The sequence below is a fragment of the Sinohyriopsis cumingii genome, chromosome 4, assembly GCF_028554795.1.
Source record: "Sinohyriopsis cumingii isolate HCF-2022 chromosome 4, ASM2855479v2, whole genome shotgun sequence".
In the NCBI taxonomy this organism is placed as follows: domain Eukaryota; kingdom Metazoa; phylum Mollusca; class Bivalvia; order Unionida; family Unionidae; genus Sinohyriopsis; species Sinohyriopsis cumingii.
In genome coordinates this window covers 57,025,720-57,047,948 of record NC_142964.1, presented here as the reverse complement: position 1 = coordinate 57,047,948, position 22,229 = coordinate 57,025,720, and the positions used below count along the sequence as shown (strand labels likewise).

The 22,229-nt window shown below is 30.3% G+C and overlaps 1 protein-coding gene across 1 annotated transcript in view; it reads left to right on the top strand.

Moving 5' to 3' along the window:
* The window catches only part of LOC149801209 (complement C3-like), a 272,151-nt gene that overhangs the window by 201,388 nt on the left and 48,534 nt on the right, over positions 1 to 22,229 (top strand). The window contains exon 23 of the mRNA XM_089956779.1: positions 2,775 to 2,891. Within this exon, the coding sequence (XP_089812905.1) occupies positions 2,775 to 2,891 (117 nt within the window). The remainder of the gene's footprint in view (positions 1 to 2,774; positions 2,892 to 22,229) is intronic.

The following is a 22,229-nucleotide window of genomic DNA, read 5'->3' as shown; positions in this document are numbered from 1 at the left end:
TCATTATTGAGAGAAGTGGAGGGAACTGTCACATACCTCCTCGTGCATTGAGAGGAAATCATCAGTCTACATCCACAGAGAGAGGAATAACAGGTTAGTCCTGTCCATCTCCGCCTGCATATTGATGAGGCAATGAACCCTCAATTCAAGTATTGACAATAATTATTTTCCCCAATAACCACTGACATATTTGAGAGGGACATAACTCTTTGGTCTCTGTGAATGCTTTGATTACCATCTTAGGTAGAAAATGTTGCTTTATAAAAATGCAGCACATTTTTTTAATACAACAAACAAATCCATTGTGCGAGATCAAATAAAATCTTGTAGGTTTAATTTGTATTTTATTGTATGTCTGTTTTCGGCACTTTTCCTTCAGTTTTAGTCCATAATTGAAGTGAAAATAGAAAATTGGAGTAAAATGTATCAAAGTCTACCATTTTACCCTTGTATGTTACATTTTGCCCTTGTATAATACATTTTACCCTTGTATAATACACCCAGCTAGTAAGCACAGACTTACAACAGCTTCCATGTCTTGCAGATCAGGGTCTATGCTGTTAGCTCATAAATGTTAGCAGAGCACAGGACATAGACCTGGACTATCTACTGGAAACAAGACTATTAAAGCCTTTCTGCCATTTGGAAACAAGACTATTAAAGCCTTTCTGCCATTTGGAAACAAGACTATTAAAGCCTTTCTGCCATTTGGAAACAAGACTATTAAAGCCTTTCTGCCATATTGGCTTTTATAAGGAATTGCTTTTCAATTTATTCCAGCTCAGTTTTCTCGGATGCGGGAGGTCGTGGGTATGATCCCTGGCCAAATCATGCCAAAGACTTTCAAAAATAGTACTAACATCTGTTTGCTTGGTGCTCAGCATTAAGAGGTTAGTACTGGTCGGCCTGGTGTCAGGATAATGTGACTGGGTGGGACATCATGCTACATGTCTGTGGCATGATGCCCCAGTGCTAGACATCACTATAAGCTATAACACTGCAGACATCGTAGCGATATGACTGAAATTTTTTAAAGCACGTAAAAAATTCAAATCACACACACACACACACACACACATATCAGCTAAATTTTCTCTCTTTGGGGACTTGGCTTAGAGGATAAACATTTTTTAAAAAGAGCTGTTGAATTTAGTTTTGCTTGTTGTGAAACAATTGTTTTTTCATTTTATTGAAAATTGAATGTAGTGATGCAAGTTATTTCCTTTGAAGTAAATTGAAAATTGACCACTGTTGATATGTTATTCTCCATTGCTAGCCTTTCCTAATCTTTTAAAAGCTTAGTGTATGATATATACGTAAACTTTATGATATAACAAATTAAACATTTTTGTATGCATCCAGTCAGAACAACAGCTACAAAGATACATAAATGAGATACTGAGAGGTTAGCCGAATTGTCTGGTACAGACTAGCATACATCCAAGATCTGTTGGTGCATTATGGGATGTATGATCTTTGTGTTAATAACAAACAATATAAAAGGTAGAGAAAACACATCCAGCCTTTCTGTTTCTAAAATGTTTGTTATATATGGTACAACTTATTTAAAGTTTATTGGAGTTTCCTTTTCCGAATTAATATAGTTTACTTTTTGTTTTAAAAAGAAACAAAACTAGATGGTCTCTTTTACGGAAAATGAACCACCCTTACTCAGAATCAAACCATGATGTTGAAGAAAAACAATGATGGATCTCCCTTTGTATTGACACATGTTTAATACAATGTATTTCAAATCAAACATTCCATAGTTATATGCCATACATACAAGCTTAAAAGTCAACTCCAACTGCAGACAACATTAACCCAGATCTGTCATTGCATCATGTCCTGGCAGAGTCCATCTTGTACATTTTACTGATTACTCATAACAAACTGCCAAGACACAGATGTGTAGGAGCATGATGCAATGGCAAATCTGAATGTGTGTAGTTTACAGGTGGAATTATAAGTGAATACATATGGTATCAGTTACAGATGGAATTATAAGTGAATACATATGGTATCAGTTACAGATGGAATTATAAGTGAATACATATGGTACTGGTTATCAGTTACAGATGGAATTATAAGTGAATACATATGGTACTGGTTATCAGTTAAATAACTTGATATTGGAGCTTGCACTGCATAGAGTTTGATAGTGAAAGTACAAGATTCAAAGGGTCAAGCATGATCCAGTATCCCTCTTCAGTAAAAGGAGATGTGATAGAAAAATCACGCAGATAAATTTGCAGTACAGTAGAACTTCGATTATCCATCAGGGTGCGGGACCGAGACTGTGACGGATATGAGAAAAGACGGATAATAGAATATGTACATTAAAAGTATTATACAGTAGACTGGGTCATCCAAAAATCGTAATATCTACATATCTATATATACCTGTTTTTAATATTTTGACGTGAAATGCCCTGACGGTTTACAGAGACTGATGATTAATCGGGTGGCAGGTAATCGAAGTTCTACTGTACTTTTGTTCTGTTAATTATATACCCTAAGCAACTTTTTCATAGTATAATGACAACATTTTTTTTATCTTTTTTCTGTTATTCTGTATTGCTTCTAAATGTATTAGTCTCTGTTAGGTAATGTCATCCTTGACAATACGGAGCCTAAATCTATACCACATGAATGCCTGATACAAAGTTTCAGATCATCCTCAAAGAAATTTACTGTTTAACATAAACTGCATGGTGATAGATATGTAATCATTTTTTATAGCTGCATATGCAACATACTCTGTTATATTTCAGAAATCCAGGGTGTGATCTTTGTGGTTTTTGCCCACAGGAGAACAAAGCAAACAGAGCACGCAGCAGGATCGGCCGGGCTGCCTCAAGCACTTGGTACTGCATTACTGTCAATATCAGGTACTGACACAAAACTTTCTCAGTAGATGCTTCATAATGCTTAACTATTTGAAATGTTAGCCTACTCATTATTGCTACCTTATTTGTAATACTGTGAAAAATTAATATAATCCTAAATAGATAATGTAAGAAATACCAGAAGTTACTTCCCCTACTTGACACTTCTGTTGGAGTTGGTTACGACTCGCTATATTGTTCTATGCAAGTATCATTGTCTTCTTTAAGAGTTTATATTATTGGCTTCATAAAATACTTGAATTCAGATAGAAATAAATAATTCTTGCAAGCACCAGCCATATAAACACTTAGTATAGCAATAAATGATGGTATTTTTATAATGTCATTCGCTATGTGTGTCTTAAGCTTGTTTTACTCCCCATAGCAGTTTCATTAGCCTGCATATGCACATAATATGGCTCTATTCATGATCAAACAAAGCTTGAGGCTTGAATTAAATTGAAACCTTTTTTGCCCAATACATTTGCTGTATAGCCAGTATGCTTATAGGCATGGTCCTTTATTTATTATCTGTTGTACATCATCCATTTACAACTTATATTTTCAGCTTCTCAGAACCCCCTCAACAGAATTTGGGCAAATTTGAAAGCATTCTAGCATGAAACTTTTTTAAAAATATTTTCCGTAATGCTGATCTGCCAGTGTTACTAAGAAAAACTTGTATAAATGTTTCAAAACCAAATTTGACAAAATTTTTAAGCAATTACCCAGGCCTGGATGTCTGTATTCAAATGATGATAATCTGCAATCATATGTTGATTTAGTAAAAGCAAAAATAATGGAAACTCTTTAAGTGACTTCTCTAAAGCCACTCAACAGAATTTGAATAAATTTGACAAAAAACATTCTGATAGAGATAGCTTTTTGAATCTGATAAAATTGATGAAGATCTACCATCAAATATTGGCACTGTTACAAAAACAGAAAAACCTGAAAATGATTTCATCTCAAGCATCACTTAACACAATTTTACAAAATTTAAAAGAGAGCATCCTACCATGAATATATTGTAGATGTTTTTTAAATGCTACAAATCCACTGTCAAATAAGGCCACTATTACTAAAACAATGTAGGCACTGATCCACCTTCAAATAAGGAGAATATTACTTAAAATAATGTAGGTACTGGTCCACTGTCAAAAAGGGCCACTATTACTAAAAATAATGTAGGTACTGATCCACTGTAAAATAAGGCCACTTTTACGAAATATAATGTAGATACTGATACACTGTCAAATAAGGCCACTATTACTAAAATAATGTAGGTACTGATCGACTGTCAAATAAGGCCATTATTACTAAAAAATAATATATGTACTGATCCACTGCAAAATAAGGCCACTTTTAATAAAAATAATGTAGGTACTGATCCACTGTCAAATAAGGCCATTATTACTAAAAATAATGTAGGTACTGATACACTGTCAAATAAGGCCACTATTACTAAAAATAATGTAGATACTGATTCACTGTAAAATAAGGCCACTATTACTAAAATATAATGTTGATACTGATCAACTGTAAAATAAGTCCACTGTGATTAAAATAATGTAGATACTGATCCACTGTCAAATAAGGATAATATTACTAAAAATATTATAAATACTGATCCACTGTAAAATAAGGCAACAATTGCTAAAATAATGTAGATACTGATCCACTGCCAAATAAGGCCACTATTACTAAAAATAATGTAGATACTGACCCACTGTAAAATAAGGCCACTATTACTAAAAATAATGTAGATACTGATCCAATGTAAAATAAGGCCACTATTACTAAAAAAATAATGTAGATACGGCTCCACTGTCAAATAAGGCCACTATTACTAAAACTAATGTAGATACTGATCCACTGTAAAATAAGGCCACAATTGCTAATAATAATGTAGATACTGATTCATTGTAAAATGAGGCCACTATTACAAAAAATAATGTAGATACTAGTCCACTGTAAAATAAGGCCACTATTACTAAAAATAATACACATACTGATCCACCGTAAAATAAGGCCACTATTACTAAAAATAATGTAGATACTGACCCACTGTAAAATAAGACCACTCTTGCTAAAAATAATGTAGATAGTGATCAAGTCTAAAAAAAGGCCACTATTACTAAAAAATACAGTAGATACTGATCCACTGTAAAATAAGGCAACAATTAATAAAATAATGTAGTTACTGATCCACTGTCAAATAAGGCCACTATTACTAACAAATAATGTGGATACTGATCCATTGTCAAATAAGGCCACTATAAATAAACATAATGTAGATACTGATCCACTGCAAAATAAGACCACTATTAGTAAAAATAATGTAGAATCTGATCCATTTTAAAATCAAGCCACTATTACTAAAAAGTAATGTAGATACTGACCCACTGCAAAATAAGGTCACAATTACTAAAAATAATGTAGATACTGGTCTAATGTAAAATAAGGCCATTATTGCCATAAAAAAATTATACATTCTGATCCACTGAAAACTAAGGCCAGTTTTAAAAAAAATTAGGTAGATACTGATCCAGAGTAAAAACAAGGCCACCATTGCTTAAAATAATGTAGATACTGATCCACTGTAAAATATGCCACTTTTACTAAAAGTAAAGTATATACTGGTCCACTGTAATATAAGGCCACTTTTTCTAAAAAAATTATGTCGATATTGACCCACTATAAAATAAGGTCACTATTGCTAAAAATAATCTACATACTGATCCAGTGTAAAATAGGGCCACTATTACTAAAATAATGTTGACACTGAGCCACTTTAAAATAGGGCATGTTACCAAAAATGATGTAGCTACTGATCCAAGTAAAATAACTCCACTTTTTTAAAAAAATAATGTAGATAATGATCGAATGTAAAATGAGGCCACTATTACTAATAATAATGTAGATACTGATCCATTGTAAAATAAGTCCACTATTACAAAAAATAATGTACATACTGATCCACTGTAAAGTAAGGCAACTTTTACTACAAAATAATATAGATACTGATCCTCTGTAAAAACAGCAAAGGCAACTATTGCTAAAAAGTAATGTAGATACTGATCCAATGTAACATAAGGCCACTATTACTAAAAATAATGTAGATAGTAATCCATTGTACAATAAGGCCTCCTTTTATTAAAACTAATGTAGATACTGATCCACTTTAAAATAAGGCCTCTATTACTAAATATGATATAGGTACTGATCCACTGTAAAATAAGACCATTATTACTAAAATAATGTAGATACTGATATTCTGTAAAATAAGGCTAATATTGCTAAAAATAAAGTAGGTACTGAACCACTGTAAAACAAGGCCACTATTAATAAAAATAATGTATACTGATCCACTTTAAAATAAGGCCTGTATTACTAAATATGATGTAGATAATGATCCATTGTAAAACAAGGCCACTATCACTAAAAATAATGAATATACTGATCCACTGTAAAAAAAGGCCACTATTACTAAAAATAATGTACTTACAGATCTATTGTAAAATAAGACCACTATTACCAATAATAATGTAGGTACTGATCCATTGTAAAATAAGGCCACTTTTGCTAAAAATAATGTAGATAATGATCCAGTGTAACATAAGGCCACTATTACTAAAAATAATGAAGATACTGATCAAATGTAAAAAAAGAAAAGCGACTATTTCTAAAAAAAATAATTTTGATACTGATCCTATGTAACATAAGGCCACAATTACTAAAAATATTGTAGATACTGATCCACTGTAAACTATGGCCAGTTTTAAGTAAAAAAATTATGGAGATACTTATCCACTGTAAAAACTAGTCCACTATTACTAAAAATAATGTAGATACTGATCTGCTGTAAAATAGGCCACTTTTACTAAAAGTCATGTCGATACTGGTCCACTGTAAAATAAGGCCACTATTGCTAAAAATAATGTAGATACAGATCCACTGTAAAATAGGGCCACTATTTCTAAAATAATGTAGACACTGATCCACTGTAAAATAGGGTCTGTTAACAAAAATGATGTAGGTACTTATCCACTATAAAATAAGGCCACTTCTTAAAAAAGTAATGTAGGTACTGATCCATTGTAAAATAAGGTCACTATTCCTAAAAATAATGTAGATACTGATCCATTATAAAAAAATGGCCACTATTACCATAAAATAATGTAGATACTGATCCACTGTAAAATAAGTCCACTTTTAATACAAATAATGTACATACTTATTTTCTGTAAAATAAGGCCACTTTTGCTAAAAGTAAAGTAGGTATTGATCCACGGTAAAATAAGGCCACTATTACGAAAAATAATTTAGATACTGATCTATTGTAAAATAAGGCCACTATTACTGGAAGTAATGTAGATACTGATCCACTGTAAAATCAGGCCACTATTACTAAAAATAATGTAGATACTGATCCACTGTAAAATAGGGCCACTATTACAAAAAATAATGTAGGTACTGATATTCTGTACAATAAGGCCACTATTACTAAAATAATAATATAGATACTAATCCACTGTAAAGTATGGCCACTTTTACTACAAATAAAGTAGGTTCTGATCATTAAAATAAGGCTACTATTGCTAAAAAAAATGTAGATACTGATACACTGGAAAATAAGGTTACTATAGCTAAAAATAATGTAGATACTTATATTCTGTAAAATAATGCCACTATTACTAAAAATAATGGAGACACTGATCCATTGTACAAAAAGGCAACTATTACTGAAAATAATGTAGATACTCATCCACTTTAAAATAAGGCCCATATTACTAAATACGATGTAGGTACTGATCCACTGTAAAATATGGTCACTATTAATAAATATAATGTAGATACTGATTCACTGTAAAATAAGGCAACTTTTACTACAAATAATGTACATGCTGATATTCTGTAAAATAAGGCCACTTGTACTAAAAATAAATTAGGTATTAATCCACGGTAAATTCAGGCCACTATTACTAAAAACAATGTAGATACAGGTCCATGGTAAAATAATGCCACTATTACTAAAAATAATGTAGATACTGATCCAATGTCTAATAAGGCCACTGTTACTAAAAAGTAATGGGGGCCCCGAGTGGCCGAGTGGTCTAAAGCGCTCTCCGTTACAGATCACTGCCATCTCACCTCTGTCTGCGTGGGTTCGAGTCTCGGATTCAGCCTGTGTGGGTATGTGAGAAAGCTTGCCAGTAGCTTCTCGTGGGTCGGTGGTTCTTTCCGGGGTTTTCCCGGGTTCTTCCTCCACCATTAATACTGGCCGCCATGTATAGCCTATCGTGTGCTGAAAAATGGCGTTAAACCCTAAAACAACAACAACTAAAAAGTAATGTAGATACTGATCCATTGTAAAATAAGGCCACTATTACTTAAAATAATGTAGGTATTGATCCAATGTAAAATAAGACCACTATGACAAAAAATAATGTAGGTACTGATCCACTGTAAAATAAGGCCACTATTACTAAAGATAATGGAGACCCTGATATATTGTACAATAAGGATCCAATTACTAAAAATAAGGTAGATACTGATCCACTTTAAAATAAGGCCTCCATAACTAAATATGATGTAGGTACTGATCCACTGTAAAATAAGACCACTTTTAATACAAATAATGTATATACTAATATTCAGTAAAATAAGGCCACTTTTACTAAAAATAAGATAGGTATTGATCCACGGTAAAATAAAGCCACTATTATTAAAAATAATGTAGATACTGATCCATTGTAAAAAAAAGGCCACTATTACTAATAATAATGTAGACACTGGTCCATTGTAAAATAAGGCCACTATTAATAAAAATAATGTAGATACTGATCCATTGTAAAATAAGGACACTATTTAAAAAAAAATAACGTAGATACTGATCCACAGTAAAATAACGTGATAATTACTAAAAATAATGTGAGTACTGATCCATTGTAAGATAAGGCCACTATTACCAAAAATAATGTAGGTACTGATGCAGTGTAAAATAAGGCCACCATTACTAAATATAATATAGATACTTATCCACTGTAAAGTAATGCCACATTTACTACAAATAATGTAGATACTGATCCACTGTAAAAAAAAGAAAAGCGACTATTTCTAAAAAAATAATGTAGATAATGATCCAATGCAACATAGGGCCACTATTACCAAAAATAATGTAGATACTAATCCACTGTATAATAAGACACTATTGACAAAAATAAAGTTAATACTGATCCACTGTAAAAGAGACCACTAATACCAAAAAGAATGTAGATACTTATCCACTGTAAAGTAATGCCACATTTACTACAAATAATATAGATACTGATCCACTGTAAAAAAAGAAAAGCGACTATTTCTAAAAAATAATATAAATAATGATCCAATGCAACATAAGGCCACTATTATTAAAGATAATGTAGATATTGATCCGGTGTAAAATAAGACCACTGCTAATAAAAATAATATAGGTACTGATACAATGTAAAATAAGGCAACATTTACTAAAAATAATGTAGATATTGATCCACTATAAAATAAGGCCACATTTACTAAAAATAATTTGGACATTGATCCACTGTAAAATAATACCACTATTACTTAAAATCATGTTGGTAGTGATCAACTGTAAAATAAGGCCACTTCTTAAAAAAAAAAAATAATGTAGGTACTGATCCATTGTAAAATAAGGCCACTATTCCAAAAAATAATGTAGATACTGATACACAGTAAAATAAGGCCACAATTACTTAGAATAATGTAGACACTGATCCACTATAAAAAAAATGGCCACTATTACTATAAAATAATGTAGATATTGATCCACTGTAAAATAAGGCCACTATTACTTAAAATAATGTTGATAATGGTCCACTGTAAAATAAGGCAGCTATGACTAAAAATGATGTAGATACTGATCCATTATAAAATAAGGCCACTATTGCTAAAAATAAAGTAAATACTGATCCACTGTAGAAGAGACCACTATTACAAATTATAATGTACATACGTATCCACTGTAAAGTAATGCCACATTTACTACAAATAATGTAGATACTGATCCACTGTAGAAAAATAAAAGCGACTATTTCTAAAAAATAACGTAGATACTGATCCAAAGTAACAAAAGGCCACTATTACTAAAAATAATGTAGATACTGTAACACTGTAAATTATGGCCAGTTTTAATAAAAAGAATAATAGAGATACTTATCCACTGTAAAAACAAGGCCACTATTACTAAAAATAATGAAGATACTGATCCACTGTCAAATAAGACCACTATTAATAAAAATAATGTAGGTACTGATACACTGTAAAATAAGACCTCATTTACTAAAGATAATGTAGAAATTGATCCACTATAAAATAAGGCCACATTTACTAAAAATAATGTAGATATTGATCCACTGTAAAATAAGGCCACTATTACTTAAAATAATGTTGGTACTGATCCACTATAAAATAAGGCCACTTCTTAAAAAAATAATGTAGGTACTAATACACTGTAAAATAAGGCCACTATTCCTAAAAATAATATAGATACCGATCCACAGTAAAATAAGGCCACAATTACTTAGAATAATGTAGACACTGATCCACTATATAAAAATGGCCACTATTACTATAAAATAATGTAGATACTGATCCAATGTAAAATAAGGCCACATTTACTAAAAAATAATGTAGATATTAATCAACTGATCCGCTGTAAAATGAGGCCACTATTACAGAAAATAAATAGATATTGATCCACTGTAAAATATGGCCACTTTTACTAAAAATAAAGTAGGTACTGACCTGTAAAATAAGGCTACTAATGCAAAACATAATGTAGATACTGATATTCTATAAAATAAGGCAAGTATTACTAAAAATAATGTAGAAACTGATCCACTTTTAAATGAGGCATATATTGCTAAATATAATGTAGATAATGATCCATTGTAAAATAAGGCCACTATTACTAAAATAATGTACATACTGATCCACTTTAAAATAAGGCCACTATTACTAAAATTAATGTATGCATAGATCTGTTGTAAAATAAAACCACTATTACTAATAATGTAGTTACTGATCCATTGTACAATAAGGCCCCATTACTAAAAATAATGTAGATACTGATCCACTTTAAAATAAGGCCTGTATTTCTAAATATGATGTAGGTACTGATCCACTGTAAAATAAGGCCACTATTACTAAAAATAATGTATGCATAGATCTCTTGTAAAATAAGACCAATATTACTAATAATGATGTAGGTACTGATTAATTGTAAAATAAGGCCACATTAAAATAATGTAGATAATGATCCGTTGTAAAATAAGGCTACTATTGCTAAAAATAATGTAGATACTGATCCACTGTATAATATGACCACTTTTAGTAAAAATAATGTAGATACTGATCCACTGTGAAATAAGGCCAGTATTACTAAAAATAATGTATATACTGATCCACTGTAAAATAACACCACTATTACTAAAAATAATGTACATACTGATAAACTGTAAAATAAGGACACTATTACTGAAAATAATGTAGATACTGATCCATTGTAAAATAAGGCAACTATTACTAATAATAATATAGATACTGATCAACTGTCAAACAAGGCCACTGTTACTAAAAAATAATGTGGATTCTGAAACAGTGTCAAATAAGGCCTATATTACTGAAAATAATGTAGATACCTATCCACTGTAAAATAAGGCCACTATTACTAAAAATAATGTATGCACAGATCTGTTGTAAAATAAGACCAATATTACTAATAATGATGTAGGTACTGATTAATTGTAAAATAAGGCCACATTAAAATAATGTAGATAACGATCCATTGTAAAATAAGGCTACTATTGCTAAAAATAATGTAGATACTGATCCACTGTACAATAAGGCCCATTTTACTCTAAATAATGTAGATAATTATCCACGTTAAAATAAAGCTTCTATTAGTACATATGATGTAGGTACTGATCCGCTGTAAAATAAGGTCACTATTACTAAAAATAATGTAGATACTGATCCACTGTAAAATAAGGTCACAATTACTAAAAATAATGTAGATACTGATCCAATGTAAAATAAGGCGACATTTACCACAAATAATGTAGATACTGATACACTTTTAAAAAAATGGCCTCTATTGCTAAGAAAAAATGTCGATACTGATCCAGTATATAATAAGGCGATTATTACTATAAAAAAAGTTATAGATTCTGATCCACTGAAAACTCAGGCCAGTTTTAATAAAAATTATGTAGATATTGATCCACTGTAAAAACAAGACCACTATTACTTAAAATAATGTAGATACTGATCCGCTGTAAAATATACCACTTTTACTAACGGTAATGTAGGTACTGATACACTGTAAAATAAGGCTACTTTTTATGAAAAATTATGTATATATTGATCCATTGTAAGATAAGGCCACTATTACTAATACTAATGTAGATACTGATCCATTGTGAAATAAGGCCACTATTGCCAAAAATAATGTACATACTGATCGACTGTAAAAGAGGCCACTATTCCAAAAATAATGTAGATACTCATCCACTGTAAAGTATGGCCACTTATACTACAAATAAAGAAGGTTCTGATCGTTAAAATAAGGCTACTATTGCTAAAAAAATGTAGATACTGATACACTGTAAAATAAGGTTACTATAGCTAAAAATAATGTAGATACTTATATTCTGTGAAATAAGGCCACTATTACTAAAAATAATGGAGACACTGATCCATTGTACAATAAGGCTTCTATTACTGAAAATAATGTAGATACTCATCCACTCTAAATAAAGGCCACTTTTGCTACAAATATTGTAGATATTGATCCACTGTAAAAAAAGAAAAGCGACTATTGGTCAAATAATAATATAGATACAGGTTCAGTGTAACATAAGGCCACTATTACTAAAAATAATGTAGATACTGATCCACATAAAAATAAGGATTCTTATACTGAATATGATGTTGGTACTGATCCACTCTATAATAAGAAAACTATTACTACAAATAATGTAGATACTAATCCACTGTAAAAAAGACCACTTTTTAAAAAAATAACGTAGCTACTGATCCATTATAAATTAAGGCCAATATTGGTAAAAAATAATGTAGATACTGATTCACAGTAAAGTAAAGCCACAATTACTTAGAATAATGTAGACACTGATCCATTATAAAAAAATGACCACTATTACTATAAAATAATGTAGATACTGATCCACTGTAAAATAAGGCCACATTTACTAAAAAATAATGTAGATATTGATCAACTGTAAAAGAAGGCCACTGTTACCTAAAATAATGTTGGTACTGATCGACTGTAAAATAATGTCAATTTAACTAAAAATAATGTTGGTAGTAACCACTGTTCAAATAAGGCCCCATTACTAAAAATAATGTAGATACTGATTAATTGTAACATAAGGGCACTATTTCTAAAAATAATGTAGATACTGATCCACTGTGAAATAAGGCCACTTTTAAAAAAAATAATATAGCTACTAATCCATTGTAAAATAAGGCCACTATTACTTATAATAATGTAGATACCGATCCACAGTAAAATAAGGCCACAGTTACTTAGAATAATTACTTAGAATAATATAGGTACTGATGCACGATAAAAACAATGGCCACTATTACTATAAAATGATGTACATGCTGATATTCTGTATAATACGGCGAGTATAACTAAAAATAATGTAGATACTAAACCATTGTTCAATAAGGAGCATATAACTAAAAATAATGTAGATATTGATCCACTTTAAAATGAAACCGCTATTTCTATATATGATGTAGGTATTGACCCAGTGTAAAATAAGGTCACTGTTACTAAAAAGAATGTAGATACTGTTTCACTATATACTAAGGCACTTTTGCCAGAAATAACGTACATACAGCTATTCTGTAAAATAAGGCAACTATTGCTAAAAATAAAGTAGGTACTGATCCACTGTAAAATAAGACCACTATTACTAAAAAGAATGTAGATACTGATCCACTTTAAAATAAGGCCGATATTAATAAATATGATGTAGATAAGAATCCATTGTAAAATAATACCACTATTACTTAAAATAATGTCGGTACTGATCAAATGTAAAATAAAGCCACGAGTTAAAAAAATAACGTAGATACTGATCCACTGTAAAATGACGTGTCTATTACTAAAAATAATGTAAGCACTGATCCACTGTAAAATAAGGTCTCTATTACTAAAAGTAATGTACATACTGATCCATTGTAAAATAACGTGACTATTACTAAAAATAATGTCAGTAATCCACTGTAAACAAAGGCCACTATTACAAAATCTTAAAGTAGGTACTGACCTAATGTAAATTAAGGCCCCGTTTACTAAAAATAATATAGATACTGATCGACTGTAAAATAAGGCTAATATTACTAAAATGAATGTACATACAGATACTGTGTAGAATAGGGCCACTATTATAAAAAAATAATGTAGGTACTGATATTCTGTACAATAATGCCACTATTACTAAAAATAGCATAGATCCTGATCCACTGAAAAGTATGGCCACTTTTGCTAAAAATAAAGCAGGTTCTCATCTGTCAAATAAGGCTACTATTGCTACAAATAATGTAGATACTGATCCACTGTGAAATAAGGTTACTGTGGCTAAAAATAATGTAGATACTGATATTCTGTAAAATAAGGCCACTACTACTAAAAATAATGTAGACATTGATCCATTGTAAAATAAGGCCACTATTACTAATAATAATGTGGATACTAGTCCATTGTAAAATAAGGCCACTATTACTAAAAATAATGCAGATACTGATCCACTGTCTAATAAGGCCACTGTTACTAAAATATAATGTAGGTACTTATCCATTGTAAAATAGGGCCACTATTTAAAAAAAATAACGTAGATACTGATCCAATGTAAAATAATGTGACTATTACTAAAAATAATGTGAGTACTGATCCAATGTCAAATAAGGCCACTATTACAAAAAATAATGTAAGTACTGATCCACTGTAAAAGAAGGTCACTATTACTAAAAATAATGGAGACACTGATCCATTGTACAATAAGGCACCTATTACTAAAAATAATGTAGATACTGATCCACTTTGAAATAAGGCCTCTGTTACTAAATATGATGTAGGTACTGATCCACTGTAAAATAAGGTCACTCTTACTAAATATAATGTTGATTCTGATTCACTGTCAAATAAGGTCACTTTTACTACAAATAATGTATACTCCGATATTTTGTAAATTAAGGCCACTTTTACTAAAAATAAAGTAGGTATTGATCCATCGTAAAATAAGGCCACTATTACTAAATAATGTAGATACTGATCCATTGTAAAATAAGGTCACCATCACTAATAATAATGTAGATACTTATCCATTGCAAAATAAGGACACTGTTACTAAAAATAATGGAGCCACTGATCCATTTTACAATAAGGCACCTATTACTAAAATTAATGCAGATACTGATCCACTTTTAAATAAGGACTCGATTCCTAAATATGATGTAGGTACTGATCCACTGTAAAATAACGTCACCATTACTAAATATAATGTAGATACTTATCCACTGTAAAGTAAGGGCACTTTTACTACAAATAATATAGATATTGATCCACTGTGAAAAAAAGAAAAGCGACTATTGCTAACAGAATAATGTAGATACTGATCCAATGTAACAAAAGGCCACTATTCCTGAAAATAATGTAGATACTGATCCACTGTACAATAAGGCCCCTATTACTAAAAAAAATGTAGATACTAATCCACTTTAAAATAAGGCCTCTTATACTAAATATGATGTTGGTACTGATCCACTGTAAAATAAGGAAACTATTACTAAATATAATGTAGATACTGATTCACTGTAAAATAAGACCACTTTTACTACAAATAATGTAGATACTGACATTCTGTAAAATCAGGCCACTTTTACTAAACATAAAGTAGGTACTGATCCACTGTAAAATAAGGCCACTATTACTAAAAATAATGTACATACTGATCCACTGTAAAATAAGGCCACTATTACTAAAAATGATGTAGATACCGATGAACTGTAAATTAAGGTCACTATTACTAAAAATAATGTAGATACTAATTGTTAGTAAAAATAATGTACATACTCATCCACTATAAAATAAGGCCACTATAACTAAAAATTAAAGTATATCCTGATACACAGTAAAATTATTCCACAATTGCTCAGAAGAATGTATCTACTGATACATTATAAAAAATGGCCACTATTACTACAAAATAATGTATATACTGATATTCTGTAAAATACGGCCATTATTACTAAAAAAATTGTAGATACTGATCCATTGTACAATAAGGCCCATATTCCTAAAAATAATGTAGATACTGATCCACTGTAAAATAGGGCCACTATTACAAAAAATAATGTAGGTACTGATATTCTGTACAATAAGGCCACTATTTCTAAAAAAATAATGTAGATACTGATCCACTGTAAAGTATGGCCACTTCTGCTACAAATAAAGTAGGTTATGATGTGTAAAATAAGGCTAATATTGCTAAAAGTAATGTAGAAACTGATCCACTGTAAAATAAGGTTACTATAGCTAAAAATAATGTAGATTCTGATATTCTGTAAAATAAGGCCACTTTTATAAAAAATAAAGTAGCTATTGATCCACAGTTAAATATGGCCTCTATTACTAAATATGATATAGGTACTGATCCACTGTAAAATAAGGTCACTATTACTAAATAAAATGTATATTCTGATTCACTGTAAAATGAGGCCACTTTTACTACAAATATAGTAGGTATTGATCCACGGTAAAATAAGACCACTATTACTAAAAATAATTTAGATACTGATCCATTGTAAAATAACAACACTGTTATTAATAATAATGTAGATACTGATTTATTGTAAAATAAGGCCATTATTACTAATAATAATGTAGATACTGATCAACTGTCTAATAAGGCCACTGTGACTAAAAAATAATGTAGATACTGATCCATTGTAAAATAAGGCCACTATTGCTAAAAATAATGTAGATACTGATCCATTGTAAAATAAGGCCACTATTACTAAAAATAATGTAGATACTGATCCACTGTAAAATAAGGCCACTATTTCTACAATGAATGTAGATACTCATCCACTGTAAAAAAGGGCCACTATTACAAATAATAATGTAGGTACTGATCTTCTGTATAATAAGGCAACTATTACTAAAAAATATCATAGATCCTGATCCACTGTAAAATATGGCCACTTTTAATACAAATAAAGTAGGTTTTGATCTGAAAAATAAGGCTACCATTGCTAAAAATAATGTAGATTCTGATCCACTGTAAAATAAGGTTGCTATAGCTAAAAATAATTTCGATACTTATATTCTGTAAAATAAGGCCCCTATTACTAAAAATGATGGAGACACTGATCCATTGTACAATAAGGCTCCTATTACTAAAAATAATGTAGATACTGATCCAGTTTAAAATAAGGCCTCTTATACTAAATATGACGTTGGTACTGATCCACTGTAAAATAAGGAAACCATTACTAAATATGATGTAGGTACTGATTCACTGTAAAATAAGGCCACTTTCAGTACAAATGATGTATATACTGATATTCTGTAAAACAAGGCCACTTTTACTGAAAATAAAGTAGGTATTGATCCATGGTAAAATAAGGCCACTATTTCTAAAAATAATGTAGGTACTGATCCATTGTACAGTAAGCCCCCATTACTAAAAATAATGTACACACTTTAAAATAAGGACTCTTATACTAAGTATGACGTTGGTACTGATCCACTGTAAAATAAGGAAACTATTACTAAATATAATGCAGATTCTGATTCACTCTAAAATAAGACCACTTTTACTACAGATAATGTAGATACTGACAGTCTGTAAAATAAGGCCACTTTAACTAAAAATAAAGTAGGTATTGATCCATGGTAAAATAAGGTCACTATTACTAAAAATAATTTAGATACTGATCCACTGTAAAGTAAGGCGACTATTACTAATACTAATGTAGATACTGATCTACTGTCTAATTAATAAGGCTACTGTGATTACAAAATAATGTAGATACTGATCCATTGTAAAATAAGGCCACTATTGCTTAAAATAATGTAGGTACTGATCCAATGTAAAATGGGACCACTATTAAAATAAAATAACGTAGATACTGATCCACTGTAAAATAACGTGAGTATTACTAAAAATAATGTAAATACTGATCCACTGTAACATAAGGCCACCTTTTCTACAAATAATGTAGATACTCATCCACTGTAAAATAAGGCCACTATTACTAAAATGACTGTACATACTGATCTACTGAAAAATAGGTCCACTATTACATAACAATAATGTAGGTACTAATATCCTGTATAATAAGGCCACTATAACTAAAAAATAACGAAGATCCTGATTCACTGCAAAATATGGGGACTTTTACTAAAAATAAAGTAGATTCTGATCACTGTCAAATAAGGCTACTATAGCTAAGAATAATGTAGATACTGATATTCTGTACAATAAGGCCACTATTACTAACGATAATGGATACACTGATCCAATGTACAATAAGGCTTCTATTACTAAATATGATGTAGGTACTGATCCACTGTAAAATAAGGTGACTATTACTAAGTATAATGTAGATACTGATTCACTGTAAAATAAGGCCACTTTTACTACAAATAATGTAGATACTGACATTCTGTAAAATCAGGCCACACTTTTACTAAAAGAGGTAGGTACTGATCGACTCTAAAATAAGGCCACTATTACTAAAAATAATGTATGTACATATCTGTTGTCAAATAAGACCACTATTACTAATAATAATGTAGGAATTGAACCATTGCAAAATAAGGCCACTATTACTAAAAATAATGTAGATAATGATCCATTGTAAAATAAGGCTACTATTGCTAAAAATAATGTAGATACTGATCCACTGTATAATATGACCACTTTTAGTAAAAATAATGTAGATACTGATCCACTGTGAAATAAGGCCAGTATTACTAAAAATAATGTACATACTGATAAACTGTATTTAATAAGGTCACTATTACTGAAAATAATGTAGATACTGATCCATTGTAAAATAAGGCGACTATTACTAATAATAATATAGATACTGATCAACTGTCAAACAAGGCCACTGTTACTAAAAAATAATGTGGATTCTGAAACAGTGTCAAATAAGGCCTATATTACTGAAAATAATGTAGATACTGATCCACTGTAAAATAAGGCCACTATTACTAAAAATAATGTAGATACAGATCCACTGTAAAATAAGGACACTATTACTAAAAATAAAGTAAATACTGATCCACTGTAAAATAAGGCCACTTTTTAAAAAGATAATGTAGCCACTGTTTTATTCTAAAATAAGGCCACAATTGCTAAAAATAATGTATGTACTAATCCACAGTAAAATAAGGCCACAATTGCTTAGAATAATGTAGACACTCATCCACTATAAAAAAAATGGCCACTATTACTATAAAATAAAGCCTCTATTTCTAAATATGATGTAGGTACTGATCCATTGTAAAGTAAGGTCACTATTACTAAATAGAATGTAGATACTGATTTACTGTAAACTAAGGCAACTTTTACCAGAAATAACGTAGATACTGGTATTCTGTAAAATAAGGCTACTATTGCTAAAAATAAAATAGGTACTGATCCACTGTAACATAAGGCCACTGTTACAAAAAACAATGTAGATACTGATCCACTTTAAAATAAGGCCACTATCACTAAAAATAATGGAGACACTGATCCATTGTACAATAACTCTCCTATTACTAAAAATAAAGTAGATACTGAACCTCTTTAAAATCAGGCCTCTATTACTAAATATCATGTTAGTACTGATCCACTGTAAAATAAGGTCACTATTACTAAATAGAACGTAGATACTGATTTACATTAATCTAAGGCCACTTTTACCAGAAATAACGTAGATACTGCTATTCTGTAAAATAAGGCTACAATTGCTAAAAATAAAGTAGTTACTGATGCACTGTAAAATAGCTCCATTGTTACTAAAAATAATGTAGATACTGATCCACTTTAAAATAAGGCCTATATTGCTAAATATGAAGTAGATAATAATCCATTATAAAATAAGGCCACTATTACTTAAAATAATGTATGTCCTGATCCAATGTAAAATAAGGCCACTATTAAAAAAAATATTGTAGATACTGACCCACTGTAAAATAAGACCACTTTTACGAAAAACAATGTAGATACTTATCTACTGTAAAATAAGGCCACTATTACCATAATGAATTTACATACTGATCCACTGTAAAATAGGGCCACTATGACAAAAAATAATGTAGGTACTGATATTCTGTGCAATAAGGCCACTATTACTAAAAAAATAACATAGATACTGCTGATCCACTGTAAAATAAGGCCACTATTACTCAACATAATGTAGATACTGATCCACTGTAAAATAAGGCTACTATTACTAAAAGTTATGTAGATTCTAATCCACTATAAAATAAGGTCACTATTGCTAAAAATAATGTAGATACTGATCCAATGTAAAATAGGGCCACTATTACTAAAATAATGTAGACACTGATCCACTTTAAAATAAGGCCTATATTGCTAAATATGAAGTAGATAATAATCCATTATAAAATAAGGCCACTATTACTTAAAATAATGTAGATACTGATCCACTGTAAAATAACGTCACTATTACAAAAAATAATGTAGGTACTGACCCACTGTAAAATAAGACCACTTTTACGAAAAACAATGTAGATACTTATCTACTGTAAAATAAGGCCACTATTACCATAATGAATTTACATACTGATCCACTGTAAAATAGGGCCACTATGACAAAAAATAATGTAGGTACTGATATTCTGTGCAATAAGGCCACTATTACTAAAAAAATAACATAGATACTGCTGATCCACTGTAAAATAAGGCCACTATTACTCAACATAATGTAGATACTGATCCACTGTAAAATAAGGCTACTATTACTAAAAGTTATGTAGATTCTAATCCACTATAAAATAAGGTCACTATTGCTAAAAATAATGTAGATACTGATCCACTGTAAAATAGGGCCACTATTACTAAAATAATGTAAACACTGATCCACTGTAAAATAGGGTCTGTTACCAAAAGTGATGTTGGTACTGATCCAAGGGAAAATAAGGCCACTTTTTAAAAAAATAATGTAGATACTGATCCATTGTAAAATAAGGCCACTATTGCTAACAATAATGTAGATAATGATCCACAGAAAACTAAGGCCCCTTTTTGAGAAAATGATGTAGATACTGTTCCACTGTAAAATAAGGCCACTATTGCTAAAAAATAATGTACGTATTGATCCACCGTAAACTAAGGCCACTATTACTAAAAAATATTGTAGATACTGATCCACTGTAAAATAAGGCCACAATTACTTAAAATAATGTAGACACTGATCCACTATGAAAAATGGCCACTTTTTCTTTTAGATAATATAGGTGCTAATCCACTGTAAAATAAGACCACTATTAGTAAAAATAATGTAGATATTGATCCACTGTAAAATAAGACCACAATTAATAATAATAATGTAGATACTGAACCACTGTAAAATAAGGCCACATATACTAAAAATAATGTAGATACTGATCAACTGTAAAATAAGGCCACCATTATTTAAAAATAATGTTTTTATGATCGACTGTAAAATAAGGCCACTTTTACTAAAAATAACATTGGTACATAACCACTGTACAAATAAGGCCCCATTACTAAAAATAATGTAGGTACTGATCCACTGTAAAATAAAGCCACTTTTACTGCGAATAATGTAGATTCTGATCCACTGTAAAATAAGACAGCTATTACTAAAAATGAAATAGATATTGATCCACTGTAAAATAATGTTACTTTTGCTCAGAATAATGTAAGTACTGATCCACTGTAAAATATGGCCACTATTACAAAAATAATGTAGGTACTAATCCAATGTAAAATAAGGCCACTTTTACTAGAAAATAATGTAGATACTGATCCACTGTAAAATAAGGCCACTATTACTAAAAATAATGAATGCACAGATCTGTTATAAAATAAGACCACTATTACTAATAATTATGTAGGTACTGATCCACTGTAAAATAAGGCCAATATTACTAAAAATAACGTAGATAATGATCCATTGTAAAATAAAGCTACCATTGCTAAAACATAATGTAGATACTGATCCACTGTACAGTAAGTTCCCTTTTACTAAACATAATGT